Source organism: Lutjanus erythropterus, chromosome 19 (assembly GCF_056507025.1).
Source record: "Lutjanus erythropterus isolate fLutEry1 chromosome 19, fLutEry1.hap2, whole genome shotgun sequence".
NCBI lineage: Eukaryota > Metazoa > Chordata > Actinopteri > Lutjaniformes > Lutjanidae > Lutjanus > Lutjanus erythropterus.
In genome coordinates, this window is record NC_139335.1 from 5,892,063 (window position 1) to 5,907,119 (window position 15,057).

Sequence of the window (15,057 nt, forward strand, 5' to 3'; positions counted from 1 at the left end):
TAATATTGTGGTATTATTGAGTTTGTGTTATTTAATTTCTGTCTTTTTATTTATTGGTTTAATTTATACAAAAAATCTAAAACTTTGCGATGTACTCCAAACAAACAATTGTCTGGAAAAATGAACTTTTAATCATTGCAACACAGTAACTAAAAAAAGAAAGGAAAAAAAAATTGTCACTTAAAATGTCTGACTAAGTGCCTTTTCCTCTTGCCAGTGGATAGACTTGAATCTCTCTAGGCTAGCTAAAAATAAGAGAATTTAACAGTTGTGGCTCCTCAGGGTCAAAAATGGCTCATTTGATGGTGATTTCTGACACCTGCTATCAAAGGAAGTTCCTCTTTCTAGTCATGAACCCAAAATATAATCCATACTCACTTAAAAAACACCCTGAAATTCCACCCAGGAAGTAAAGATGAGGAAAAACAGGTGGATATGATTTTGTTCTCATTTACATATATTTTTGGTGCACCTGCTCAGTGTAACAGGTGTTTTCTTTACACACTCATATTCTTGTTTCTACTCATTCCTTTCACACACAGACACACAACTGTAGTCCTCCTGTAAGTGAATCATTTGACAAGTTGCAATGTTGTAACATCAAATATTGTTTATTAGTTTCATGGAATAAGTAGAGATCTCTCTGACACCTCAGGACATTAAGCTGCACAAAGCGAGTATTTCTCCATGTTTCCTTCATGGGGTATCAAAAGTGACGGGAAGCTTCACCAAATTAAAACAAGTTTGATTTTTTAAGTCTTTCCAGAAATATGACAAATTAATAACGGGTTAGAGGTGAAAACACATCAGGAAAAAACAAGAAAAAAAACGCACCACAGCAGACTCATCATCAGAGTCGGGTCAGATTACCTTGAAACGTTTGTCAAGTACTGAATATAAATTACATGCCAATTTTTGTAATTAGTAATGTAGCAGTAAAAAAATCTAATCTGAATACTTTTATATTAATTTTGGATCATTTCAAAATCAAACACTGTATATATCACATCTTACACTAAAAAAACAGGCACAGCCATAAAAATGTTAAGTTCTCTTTAAAGGGATAGTTCACCCCAAAATAAAAGAAAAATGCATATTTTTCCCTGGCCTGTGGTGCTATTTATCCATCTAGATTTTTTGGGTGTGATTGGCAGAGTTTTGGAGATATAATCCATACAGATGTCTGCCTTTATATAATGGGACTAAATGGCACTCAGCTTGTGGTGCTCAAAACAGCGACAATACACTTAAAAAAAAAAATCAAAACCAGTTTCTCTTTCCCAAAATCATGACCTGGTTACTAAAGATAATCCACAGACCTTGTTGTGAGCAGTTTTAGTGTATAAACTACTTTCTTTCTAGTAGAAAAAAAGTAATTCTAAAGTAGTTCCAGTAGATTCTACTACCGTAATATTGGAGAGAAGGCAGATAACTCTAACAACAATATTTCCAAAACTCTGCAACTCACACCAAAGAAATCGAGATGGATAAATAGCATTACAGGCTAGGGGAAATATATGTGTTTTTGATTCTGAGGTGAACTGTCCCTTTAAACATCTCAAAACATTCTCAGTGTAAATAAAATGCATTTTTGTAGTTGTCTAGGAAACCCTGAATGTGGCTTTTTATGAATGAATTGCTTATCATGGAAAAAAAATAATAAATTGTTATATTTTGAAGATGTAACCAAAATGTAACTATAATCCAATTGCACATTTTAAAAATGTAATCTGGGCTGATTAAAATACTTATTTATGTGATGTGATAATATAATCCAGATTACATGTAATCTGTTACTACCCAACCCTGTTGATCATGAGGTGGAATCATGCAGCAGTTCATGTTTGTCATATTTCAAAATGATGAAAGGTAACGTGAAATTATGGCTCAAACTGTGATTACTGGAAAGTTTGCAACACAAGGCAGCAGAAGCAGAACATACAGAGACAGACGACTGACAGCGAACAAAATCAGACTTCGTGTGGAGTGTTTCAGTTGATTTTGAGTTTCAAGTACAAAACTGTTTGCTTGCAATAACGAGGATCTAAAATGACCGATTAAAACGTTGCTGACCTGTTATGACAACATGCCAGAACCTGTTGCATGTAGTTGCTGTTGCAACTCAAAGATTACAGACCATCATAAAACCAAGTGCAACTTAATTCCACTGTCGCAAAAATCATTTAACAATTATCAGTAAATCCCTCTACATTCTTTCCCATTAGTGCATTGCTTGCAGAAACAAATGACAGTGAAACAGAGATCGATGTTTTCAAATTATTAGAGCTCTCTTCTTGTTGGCGAGGAACACGTGCCAGTTGTACCAGTGAAGGCTGGGGTTCTGGGTGCAGTCTCCAGTGTCAGTGCAGATGTAGCCGGTGGGACAGCAGTGCAACATGTCGGGGCAGCACACCGCCTGTGGAGAGGACAGAGGACGGAGTAGCACTGTCAACAATCAGGTGCTTCATTCTAGATCTAACTTAAGTAAAGTACAACAGATCAATAAGGCTCCCTCCAGAGTGTATTATTGCATAAGTTACATTATTGGACTGATGCAGTCCCTCCAGGATTTTGCAGGCTGTCTTTGGGATTGTTGCGACCTAAAATCCTCGATTTCATGGCAGCTTTTCTAAAAAAAAATTGTGATGCATGTTGTGATGTTTTAAGGCTTCTTTTTTTTTTTTTGCAGGAGCAAGTGAAAACTGCAAAATAAATTTTTGTATAATTCATTAAAATCAAAGGCGACTTGTTCTAAATTCTAAAATAAAAGTGCACACAGTGTTAGTAAATGTCAATAACACTGACAAACCCGTGCGTTTCAGTACTCTTGACAAAATTGATTGGTAGAATGTGATTTGATCAAATTTGCAGAAAAGTTGCAGAGTTTGGACAAAACTGCAAGGTTGCGCAGAATCCACATGGATTGGTTGAATTTGCTCGACCGCAACATCGCAACTTCCCGGAGGGACTGAATGTATCTGCATGTATCATACATTAGGCATTGGACAGCAGCCCCATGTAGTAGCGGACGTCCTGCAGCAGGTTTCTCCGTCTTCGCAGCTGGTCGTGTCATCACACTTGACGTCTCTGTGCTTTGAGGGGACGAGCTGAGGTTGAGTCATCGGCGGATACACGGGCGTCAGCGGGACGGATTCCAGCTGCAGCATGAGGAGCTTCTGACAGGAGTTGGTGGCCATGTTACAGGTGTAACCCTGAGGGCAGCAGTGCTTCTTATCTTGGCAGCACACGGCCTGCGGACATATACAGCATTACATCCCTTACTTTACATGAGCCAACCCTGACAAAGCTAATTTGTACTGATAGTGTGTATTATATTTTCATATCAAAGTAGCTGCACCGCTCATAGTAATCCTTCCACGAACAAACACACACATGTGGGGAGTAACATGAATTACATATAACAGGATGATGCAATTAGGAAAAAAGGTAACTGTATTCTGTTACAGTTACAGAGAAAGAGATGTAATCAGATTACAAATACCTTTAGAAAAATAGGGATTGTTAGCAGGATTACAATTTTAAGATACATTTGAAAATAAAGAACAAGTGAAACCATCGCTAATCTTAAATGTTCAATTTCAATTTACTTGCGAGAAATTCATGGAAAGTAATCAAGTTACATTACTTTACACACACACACACACACACACAGTGCTCACATTTTCCAGCGGGCAGCAGCCCCACTTGCCCGTGGCCAGCTGGCAGCAGGTGGTGTGTTCGGGACACTGATGCGCATCGTCACACTGCACGGTGTTGGGATCGAGCTGGAAGCTGGTGGTGGCTGGGAGCTTGGTGTACCAGGGAATCACCACTTCTCCTTTGATGCACGAGGTCTCATCATCGCTGCACTCATAGCTGGCGGGGCAGCAGTGGTCGCCATCGGAGCAGCACACGGCCTGGGGAGGAGGAATGGAAGTGAGAGAGAGAAGTGCTGCTTTCAGATCATGTTTTCCAGTTCTCCTTTCAAATGAAAAGTGAAAAGCACGAGTGGTGTGGTCATCTGCTATAAGTAAAGGTATGTCAGCTAACTCAAGAGCCTCAAGGAATTCTGATTGTGGCCTGTAGTTGATAGAAATAATAATGTCAAAAGTTCACACAGAAAAAGTCGAGTTACCACTGCAGAAGAGTATATCAAGTATATCATAATGCAAAGCAAAGATTATAATGTCATTTATCTATTGAGGTTTCAGAAAATGCATTCAGTTGTTTGCAGAACCGTCCTACACTACAGCTGGGCTGCATCAACAAAAGTTTATTTTTAAACCTGAATAAACTGTGGTTTACCTTTAATTTATGTCGCACCAAACTTTAAAACTATCTTACAATTTAAACCTCTCAATAGACTTCAGTTTAGCTTTTACTCTAAATTTAATTCTGTTCCACAAAAACTCCAATTTAAAATGTAACCCAGGATTAACTTTCAGCTCACAAATGAGTAGGTTTAACTTTTAAAAAATGGCTGCCTTACTGAGATGGATTTACGTCTAAGTGACTAATGGAGAAAATATTTTTTTGAAATTGCATCCACTAAAAGTCCTTGTTTTTCATATATGGAGTATAACGGTCATTTTGTGTCAATTCCATCTTTAAATTTCAGTATGGGTGTTAGTGGAGGTCAGTGATGTGATGAAGAAGCAACACTCACATCTGGCAGGGGGCAACAGCCCCACCTTTTAGTCGACTTCATGAAGCAGCAGGTGGAAGACTGAGGGCAGCTGGTCTGGGGATCACACTGGACCCTGCCCTCCTCCTCCTCCTCCTGGTTCTCCTCCTCCTGGTCCTCCTCCTCCTGGTCCTCCTCATCATCACCCTCCCCCTCATCCGCCTCTCCCTCCTCAGGCTCATCGCTCTCCTCCTCCACCGGCTCTGTGCTCGCTTTCACTGTCGTCGGTGCCTCCGTGACAAACGCAGGCAGCTTCTCAACCATCGGCACAGAGCCTGAGCTGCTCTCACAGGTGAGGGTGGTCACGTCACAGGTGGTGCCGGAGGGGCAGCAGTGTTCATGGTCGTCACAGCAGACCGCCTTTTGAACAAAAACACCTTTCTTCACAAACATTCTTGAAAAAAACATTTTGTATCTTAAATATTAATGAATAACTGCTTCATCAATTCAATTCAACTAGGTTAAAGAAATGCACAAAGATTGTAACCCTACTTCTAACTTAAAGTAGGGCTGCAAAATTAATAAAAGATTTTACCGAAACTGCAATATGGCTTTCTATAATTTTCAAACTGCAGGAGGTGCAATATTCGTTAAAGGCAAAATGTGTCAAAAAACTTAATTTAATGAACGTTATGAGGCAGAGATGTCCTGTCCTACAAATCATACTTAGAAAACATCTTTGTTTGGTGCAGAAAAAATCACACCATAGTCAAAATAATGATATAAAAATTATTTTAGTTTGAGGCCCCTGCTTAACAAACATTTTTTAACTCATTGGTGGGTGCACGCATGTCACTGTGTGTGTTTACCTGGGGTAGAGGACAGCAGGCCCAGTCTCCTTTTTTGTTCTTGCAGCAGGTTGTACCATCAGGACAGCTGAAGGTGGCGTCACAGGTGACGTCCCCGACCTGCACGTCCTGCCTGGGGGCTGCTGGTATTTTTGTGACCCACGGCACAGAGCACGTTTCGTCGTCGCAGGTCTGGGCGGCCAGATTACATTTCTTGCCGTGTGGGCAGCAGTGAATGTTATCATCACAACAAACAGCCTGAGGATGACACGATCAGAAAAAAAAAAAAATAACGCATCAGCAACACATTTAACATCAAAACTAGGACTGTCTAGAAGATGTCTGTCAGTATCGTACCTCGGGTAGAGGACAGCAGGCCCAGTTGCCTTCAGTGGTTTTACAGCATGTGGTGTTATCTGGACAGATGAATGTATCATCGCAGGGGACATCGCCTGAAAAAAAAAAAACTGTTACATTTTGACAGGCACATTCATACAGTCACATGCTCAAATGCACGACAAGGTCATAAATGTCTTCAGGAGGCAGTCTGAGAGTTTCAGCATTTAATCCATGTCCATACATCGCTCAGATAAGTAGGGATGAATAATTTTTGTCCATGAAATGGAAGGAGAAATTCCCTCCAACCTTTAAGATGTGGATTAAAGATTAGTTATCTGGCATTACATTAGTTAACTAATTAGACATGAGATTGTAAGTTAGCCAGTGTTTTGCAAGCATTAGCTAACTTAGGAGACTGGTCCGTCTAGTCCTGCCCTACTGTGCTGTGAGTGGCTAGTTGCCTCAACAAGTTGTAACTGTGATTACTAGAGAGCCTCTCTAATGTTGTGAAATGATCTATTTTAACCATGAACCAGGGCTTTTTCATGTATCCAAGTAGTTTTTGTGCCTCAACCCGACCAAACTGTGACTGAAAAATTATTAGTCAACTAAATTTAGCATTTAGCTTCACACCAGACACAAAAAACAGCCTTCTGGGTAAAAGTCTTGCTTTTGCTCCATTCATTTACCACAACCACCTTGCTAAACTTCTCCAAAGTGGTAGTCTACAGTCACGCTCACAGCCAATCACAGCACAGTACGGCAGGAATGCATCACAAACATGTCACTTTTACAGAAAAAGGAGGAAGTTGACCAAGGTATCAAGTTTGCTCAACTGTTATTAGAGCACAGAACAAAGAGTTAGGAAGGGTCAGTCCACAACATATTAACACGGAAAAGACATGCAATCTGGACAAACTTTTAAAAGTTGCTTTTTTCAGCTAATGTACGCCAGCCGTACTGAAGCTTTTGAGGAAAAATACCTTTTAAAATCCATTGTATTAGATTATTATGTGATACATTGCAATGGTGGTGGTAACCTGATATTACCGCGTTCAGGTCAAATGCTGCTGTACCTCGTGTTTTCTTTGATTGACCTTTCACACAGCAGGGCATGAATTTTGTCTTGTCATAGCAGGAGTGCCACTAAAGTCATCCACCCACTGACACACCTCACATGGAATGCATCTGTTATTTCTGTCATTAAATCAAAATATCTGATTCTGTACATGTCGGAAACTGGACAAAGAATTATTATTTATAGTGAGAGGATGCACATATTTTTACATACTTATAATTTTCTTGTGTTTCTTTTTTTCTATATGTATTGTTAATATAATACACATACTTTTACATACTTATGCTCAGTTTTCTTATAATTTAGCTATTCTAGAATGGGAGAAACTCTTACTTGGTGCTCTTTGGTGAGCTCCAGGAAGTCTTGCTTAATACAAAGTACTACGGAAAAATTCTAAGGCGCTCTGTCTTCTGGTGAAATGATACTATAAATATATTCTTCAAGTGACGGCAAACAAATAGAGCTACGGGTATCAACTTTACATCTTCATTAGAGCTGCAACGATTAATTGATTATTAATCGCCAACTATTTTGATACTCTTGAGTATTTTTTTAAGAAAAAATCCCTGATTTCATCTTCTTAAATGTGAATATTTTTTGGTTTCTTTACTTCTTTATGACAGTAAACTGAATATTTTTGGGTTGTGAGCAAAACAAGACATTTCAGGACATTTGGGAACCATTTTCTGACATTTTATAGACCAAATAACTAACTGATTAATTAAAAAAAAAAAGGGTTTCACCAGGGTGATTTCTGAGGCTGATTCTAAAACTATCTACATCTTATGATACACCTGTGATGCTCCTCTACTTTATTTTTAGTTGATGCATGACGATGAACTTTTTACCTGCAGCTGCCTTAGCAACAGATGATGTGGTAATTTCCCTCTCTGGAGGAGGAACTGTGTTCACTGTCTCTGCAGTCACTTGATCATCCTCTGAACGCAAAACCACATGCACAAACACACAGAGATCAACTTGCATTAACACCCACTGAAATTTCAGACAATGATTAATCAGAATGAGGAAGTAAGTTTACAGCGAAACAAATACAAATCTGACCTTTCTGGTTCTCCCAGTCTGCTCTTCTCCTAGCGGGGAGTTTGGCCCACATCGGCATATCTTTTTTGGTAGATGAGGAAATACATTTGAAGTGTTCGATGTCACATGTGCTCCCTTCAGGACAGCAGTGTAACTTGTCCTCGCAGCACACAGCCTGTTCGAACAATACACACACATGGAGTATCAGCACAGAACCAGGTGTGATAAGACGCCATAAAGTCTCGATAACTGGACATGCAAATCCGTCATTTGACTTGTTTCTCATTCATGAGCACGCTTATGGTATGGAGTGACATTAAGATCAGCCATATTGTACCTGTGGCATCGGACAGCATGCCCACTGTCCGTCTGGGTTCTCACAGCAGGTGGTTCCATCCGGACACTCTGACTTTTCGTCGCTGCACAGAACTGCAGTCACAAGCTCTGCAACAAGATGACAACAGAACGTCACATTTTAAAATATGTCTGTGATCACACAGATAAAGGTACTAACTGGACACATAAACAGTGCTTCGGCTTGTTCCCCTTTTTTGGCTGCTGTTAGAACCTTTAATCAAGGTTCCACTTAGAATCCTTTCAGAGAGTACTACCTAGAACTCAAAGTGCACAAAGAACCACCTACCACCTAGAACCATCTGTGAAAGGTTTCCCACAGAGCCTCCTATGAGAGGTTCAATAGAGAACCCTTCTATGGTATAATGGTTCCACTGAGAAACCTCTCTATCTAGAACCTTTTTTAGGGTGCCAACAAGAACCCATTCCAATGGTTTTATCTAACCTTTTAATATTCCAAGAATATTATCTAGAACACGATCAGGGGTCATAAGAAAACCATTTTGAATTAAAATGTTTTATCTAGAACCCACCCAAGTGGTTCTATATAACAAGGATTTTATCTAGTACACACTAGAACCCACAAAGCGGACTCTGCCATGACCCTTTTGATATTATGGTGCAAAAACCCTTGACACATCCTTGATGAAAGAGTTCTTCAAGTTCTTGTCTGCATAATTATGGTCAAATATTTTGATGTTTGTTGTCCGTTCCGGTTTAGGTTGCTTTTAATAGTCCAACACACAATCAAAAGTAACTAACTGGGTAATTTTTAAAGAATGCAAAATGTTGTGAAATAAAAGTGGCACCTGTTGTCCCCATGTCTCCACCACTCAGTCCCAGTCAGTAGTAATGAAGTGGAAGGTATTTGTGATGTTGCTTTCATTTGTAAGAGCTGTCCAGCAGTTGGTGGTCAGTTAGCTTGTCTGCTCTGGCTAGCTTGACTTTTAGCTCATCCTTCTTCTCCTCAGAGTGTTTTTAATCACATCACACAGTTACTTTTGACTTTGCTGACTTTCTTTTTTTTTACCTTACACTGCTAGAAGCTAGCAAAGCTGTTAGCGGTAAACCACAGACCAACATGATTAACTCAAAAATATCCTCAGTGGTCAACCAACTAATGGTTAACCGTTGCCATCCCTGGTCTGACACTTATAGGAGCATGTAAAGTTTAACCAGAAGAGTCCCGAGAACAGAGCCTTGGGGAACTTCATGTCATTTTTGCTCATTCAGATTTGTAATTATCCTCTGACACAAAACAGTCCCTGTGGACAGGATAAACACCAGTTTACGATCATGCCATTAAATCCCCGACTGCCTAGCAATGTTGTGCAAGTAAGTGGAAGAGCTTCACCTTTTTTGATGCAGGAGCGGCTGTCTGCGCTGCACTCGTGGCCCTCAGGACAGCAGTGTTTCCCATCAGAGCAGGAAACTCCCTGTCAGGGGTCAGAAAATCACTCAGAGTAATTCACATAATAAATTCATTCCAACTAGTAATAAATTTTACTCTACAGTTTTCCATAAAAACCCTTGCTTACGTGGATTCTAAGTAACCAATTTGTAACCTGTGATCCATAGATTTAAACTGAACATAAAATTCACTGCTCCTGTCTTAAAATAAGCTGTTTCTTCTCATATGAAGTAGCACAAATGAGCGTTTAGTCAGGAGTCATGATGGACTAGAGAAGAAAAGGAAACTTTTAAGAAGACAGGAGATTGAAGTCAGGCATCCTTTAAAGTGAGACACTTAACCTTTTTTCTTTTTGTTAAAATGGATTTAGTATCAATGAAAGTATTATTCAGGAACCCGTATCGAAGCCAGGGTACCTGCATCAGTACTGGTGTCAAAGATCTTTGACCGATACCCAGCTGTAATAAAGTCCCAGCTTTGCTCAGAGATAACATTATTTCCACGTCAAAATAACATTTTATAAATACTGACTTTGCTGTATAAATCATACTTTGATTGATCCAAAGTCCGTTTCATAAATGAGGCCCCTGCTCTCTGCAATGTGTTGTCAGTTGTTGCTGTAAATCAGTCCTGCAGATAACTCCACTTCCAGTCATGTTTAAATAATATAAAATTCTCTATAAGAAGTCATAAATTGTGCCTGATATGTTTTTTTCTTTTTTTTGGCAAAATAAGTTTAAACACCTTGTTATAATGGTTTACATACAGCTCTACACCTTGCCTTCACTGAGTATTAAAGGATTCATGAATAAGCACCTAATAAGCGTCTCCTCTGTTTTTTAAGCTAATCACAGTAACAAGCCACACCTGGTTTGTCCTGCAGGTCAGACATTAACCTAATAATATGCATAGTGCGACCCCCTCGATTAACGGGACTGGTTCCTTAGGTTTATGACGTCATATCTCCAGCCTGACTGGATCCATTCTTTTGAGACTGCCCTTGGTCGGTATAGTTTCAAAGCAAGTAACCCTCAGACATGATGTTTACTGCTTAATTCTGCTCCTGATATGTCTTGTAACACATCAAAAACACCACATGAACACTTTTTAACAAGGTTGAAAATGTGATTTTCACAGGAGGGGGGTCTTTAACAGCAAAACACAGGCAACTGCTGCCTGTTGAGAGCTGCAGCTTCTACCTTACATTTCTTACAAGAGCAGAAATGACTTTCAACATAATTTTCAGTGAAGTGAAACAGCTCAGTTTGCAGACCAAAAAAGCAAAGTTCCTCTTTGTGACAGGAAGTGGATGGGTTTCTAGATGACAAATCATAGTTTTGCATATCATTACAATTGTAACACCCCCGGGATTACTATATTCTTAGAATATTGTATTGTGGTTTTGGTCTTTATTTCCTCTTTTTGTTATCTCTGTTTTGTTAACTTGACTTTTCTTCCTTGTGTCTTCAGTTTTGCCACTTAAATAACTGTGGGAATTCTTATAATTGCACCACTAGTATTATTATGCTTAAAAGAAAAGAGAAGATAAATTTTATTGAACCCACTGCAGGGAAATTTACACATTATATCAGCTTAGAAAGTACAGTTAGATAAGAGAGCTGTTCATAAATAGAATAAAGATCAAGTAAAACGTGGAAAAATATATGGCTATGTGGACAGATTTATGGATATATAAGGATAATTGTGCAGAGATGCAGAGATTTGGATCGTGCACGCAGCAAAGATTCACTGAATGATTCACAGCATGAAAATATGAGTTAACGGTGAAAAAACAAGTAAACAGTATATTGCACAGGATAACTGCACAGTAGGAATGTATGCATTTATGAAATATAAAAGGGTATATTATATAATATATATATGTCCATAAAGAGAGAGACTGATATAAACATGTAAAAAATATAGTATAGGATATGATATCCACAAATATAATAAAGATATAACATGAAGTATATAATAATATGTATATGTAATGTGTATTAATAGAGTAAGTATAAATATTCATTCATGTGTTATATGGTCAGAGCTGCTGCCATCTTGACTTTATTACAAATGTTATATGACAATGGTGTAAAAATGTTGCATGTTATCGGCTGCATGCTATAATCTGTATTGGACAGGGTTTGGTTACCTGAGCGAGGGGACAACAGCCGTATTTTGTCAAGGCCCTCAGACAGGAAAACTCAGGAGGACATCGTGACTGATCGGGACAGACGTTGTCGTCTTCCTCCCCCATGTACGCCTTGATCATCCTGAAGGACTGCAGGGACGGGATGGGAAAGGCAGGCGGTCTTACAGCAGGCACTCATCTAAAAAACTCAGAATTCTTACTCAGTATTTTCTCATGAAAGTGTGTTTTTCTTACTTTAGAGAGTCTGGGCTGATCAGCGGAAGCTCTTTCCACCCAGGGGATGGACACAGTGGCATTCACGCAGCTGGACGTGGCTGTATCGCATGTCGTTTCTGCAGGACAGCAGTGCGCGTGATCTTCACAGCACTCAGCCTGCGAGGACAGCAGTAGTAAGAACGCTTTGACTACCAAAGTTTTAAAACTTTTATCACACCGACCAAATGAAGGCTGAGTTTTTATCTGGTCCATAAAATAGTAAAACACCACTGAGCATGAATAGTGCCACTGTACATTCCTAATTCTCTCCTATAGCACACCAGAGAATGTTATCTCATATTTACATTTAACTACGTCATGAACAAAGTATGTTACTAAAGCTGACTGTCCTGGGCTTTATCCTGTTAGGAGGTTATGTTAATTGAGCTGTTGTACAAAGGAAGAGAGCAATAAAAAAAAAAGTTTTGCTGTGGAGCTTTGGAAAAACTTCAGGGAATATCTGAAAACAGAATATCAACAAAAAAAATGTGTTCTCTCACATTTCTATCAGCTGTTTTTAATAATGACCTTGAAATTAGTAAAATACATTAATTTACACTAAAATACATTTGATTTAAAAGTGATTTAAAAGCAGCTTAATCACACCAAATAGAGAATTCTGCAAGAGTCACTGCTTCTCTGCTAAGATAACGTTAGGGTAGTTAGCTTTTTAGCAGAATTATTTCATCAGTTTTTATTCTCAGTGTTGGGATTAAGCTGCGTCCTTCCTTGTGTATAAGTGTACATATCTATAGCCTGATTTCGCAGGAAAAAATGGGGACCTGGCAACCCTGTTGACTAGGTAATTTGTAACAGATGAATATTTACTCATTTTCAATTACTTTAATCAAATACTTCATATTTACTATTTGATATATTAGCTACATAATGTTTAATATCTAATCAAATACAAGGTACTCATGTGTACTTACTGCATTTTGACATATTGGGCAGTGTGAACAAATCAACTTAAAGGCATAGTATGCAACATTTTCCTCAAAGAAAAAAGTACAGACTCATATAAACATGGTAAAAGCAATAAAAACAGTTCATTTAAACCCTTTAACCATAACAGCATGAACCAGCAGGTCACGTCAACCTGTTGTGCAGGTTGTGAACTATGTGGGCTTTTTTTGTAACTACTTATGAGGAAATAAGGATATAAAGTGGCCAAATATTTGCTGCAAGTTAGAACATGCTGAAGCAAAATTACTGATCCCCAAAGCTGGTCAGTTACAGCAGGTACAGTAATTTTGATTAGTGTCGTCCACGTTGGTAGAAGTTTATCTGTTACTGAGGCAAATTATGACGCAGAGCATGCAGGTAGGTCAGTCATATCCACCTGATCAAACGGGCAGCATTCATAGCCATTGGCCGGGTCGTTGCAGCAGGTTTGATCATCCTTGCATTGTCCTCCATCTGGACACTCTTCTGCACCAACCAGGGCCAGGAGAGCCCAGCAGATCACAACCCACTTCTGCATCTGCACATGAGGACACACACAGGTACAATGGAAAGTGAAAGGCATGCATGTGGAATCCCCCTTCACAGCAACACCACAAAATAGTTCCTCTTATCTTCATTTCACAGAGCAAAACGAGATTAAGTTGCAATCCTGCTGGTGCATTCAGGCATCATAGACAACAGTTAACAAAAAGGAAAAAGAAACAACAAATTATAAACAGTTTGTAGTACTATAAAAACTATAACAACAGTGGGATAGCCATTGTAATGTAGTAATGTGACTGGTATTGCACATTTCACAAACATTCACAAATTGTAGTGGCTTATATACAAGTAGTGCAGCCTAAGTGAGCCCAAGTTCTTCATTTACTTCTCCTTCTTCTTTGTTCCTGTTCTTTTTTTCATCCTCTTCATTTTGCAATGAATAAGAACATCAAACACAACAAGGGTTTAAATAAATTAACTCACTTTCACTTTCGTTTGGCGTGTATATGAAAAACGAAACGCGGTTTGACAGGAAAAAATCTCGGCTGTTGAGAAAAACTGTGGACATTATATAAACATTAAATTATTAGAATAATCTAAGCAATCTAAAAAGTAGCTGGCTTCTGTAAATGTGTGCAAATAATTTAAAACATCTTTATAATTAATTTAACTTTGTTGAGTATGGTGTCAGATTCTCAAAGCTAAAAGGAGTTCGCTCTTACCTTGATAAAAGACTGAAGGGCTGTTGTGAGCAGTTGGAAGTTTGAGAAGCGTCTCACCTCAAAATAAGACAAGTGATAGACCTGCTGCAGTGTATTGAACACGCCCACGACACACAGAGAGAGATAGAGAGAGAGAGAATAGAAAGGGGAAGGGTTGCGCGCCTAATTTCCCTAAAACACCCTGTAGCGTCTCTCCTTGTTTCTTTCATAGCATGTGACTTTTAACATTATAACTTAAGATGTTCAGTGAAGTTGCTCCTGTTTAGTGTCATGCTGCACAGAACAGGTTACACTTGACCAGCGGACAAACTTGTTTATATGCGACAGCTGCAGCGCGTCACAGTGCCCTGTCCACCAGGCGGCGACAGAGCTACAACGGCGAAAGGTCGTGTCTTTTTCAAAACTCTCGCGACGTTTGTACGGGTTGGTTCCTCATCGTGCGTGTTGAACATAATCTTTTAGGGTGTGGCGTTGGCTGTGGTTAAGATATGCTTATGATTAGGGACACAAAACAATTGGTTAGGGGTTGGGGAAGACCACGTTTTGGGTTAAAACGATCACTCTCGCGAGATCGTTCTTGGATCTTGCTTCCGCTCCAGACACGACCTTTTATTTGCGAACTTCTCGCGATATTCTGGATACATTGTTTCTTAGGTTTGCACGCTGCACGATCAGTTATGTTTCACAATGCTGTTGTTAAGATATACGCAGGTTTAGGAACATAAAGCGCTTGGTCGGGGTCAGGAAAAGATCATCATTTGGGTAACATGGTCACTCTCGCGAG

At 39.2% G+C, this 15,057-nt stretch overlaps 1 protein-coding gene across 1 annotated transcript; it reads right to left on the minus strand.

Annotated features, from left to right (window-relative positions):
• Window positions 1-592: 592 nt before the first annotated feature.
• grna (granulin a) lies at window positions 593-14,407 on the minus strand. The gene is made up of 14 exons (XM_084743428.1): window positions 14,274-14,407; window positions 13,445-13,585; window positions 12,082-12,219; window positions 11,848-11,976; window positions 9,639-9,720; window positions 8,268-8,374; window positions 7,952-8,105; window positions 7,738-7,827; window positions 5,830-5,924; window positions 5,494-5,730; window positions 4,667-5,044; window positions 3,681-3,917; window positions 2,994-3,251; window positions 593-2,416 (listed from the first exon to the last, which is right to left on the minus strand). Exons 2-14 carry the CDS (start codon window positions 13,583-13,585, stop codon window positions 2,273-2,275), a joined length of 2,190 nt encoding a protein of 729 aa, XP_084599554.1. The 5' UTR covers window positions 14,274-14,407; the 3' UTR covers window positions 593-2,272.
• Between the last annotated feature and the right edge of the window lie 650 nt (window positions 14,408-15,057).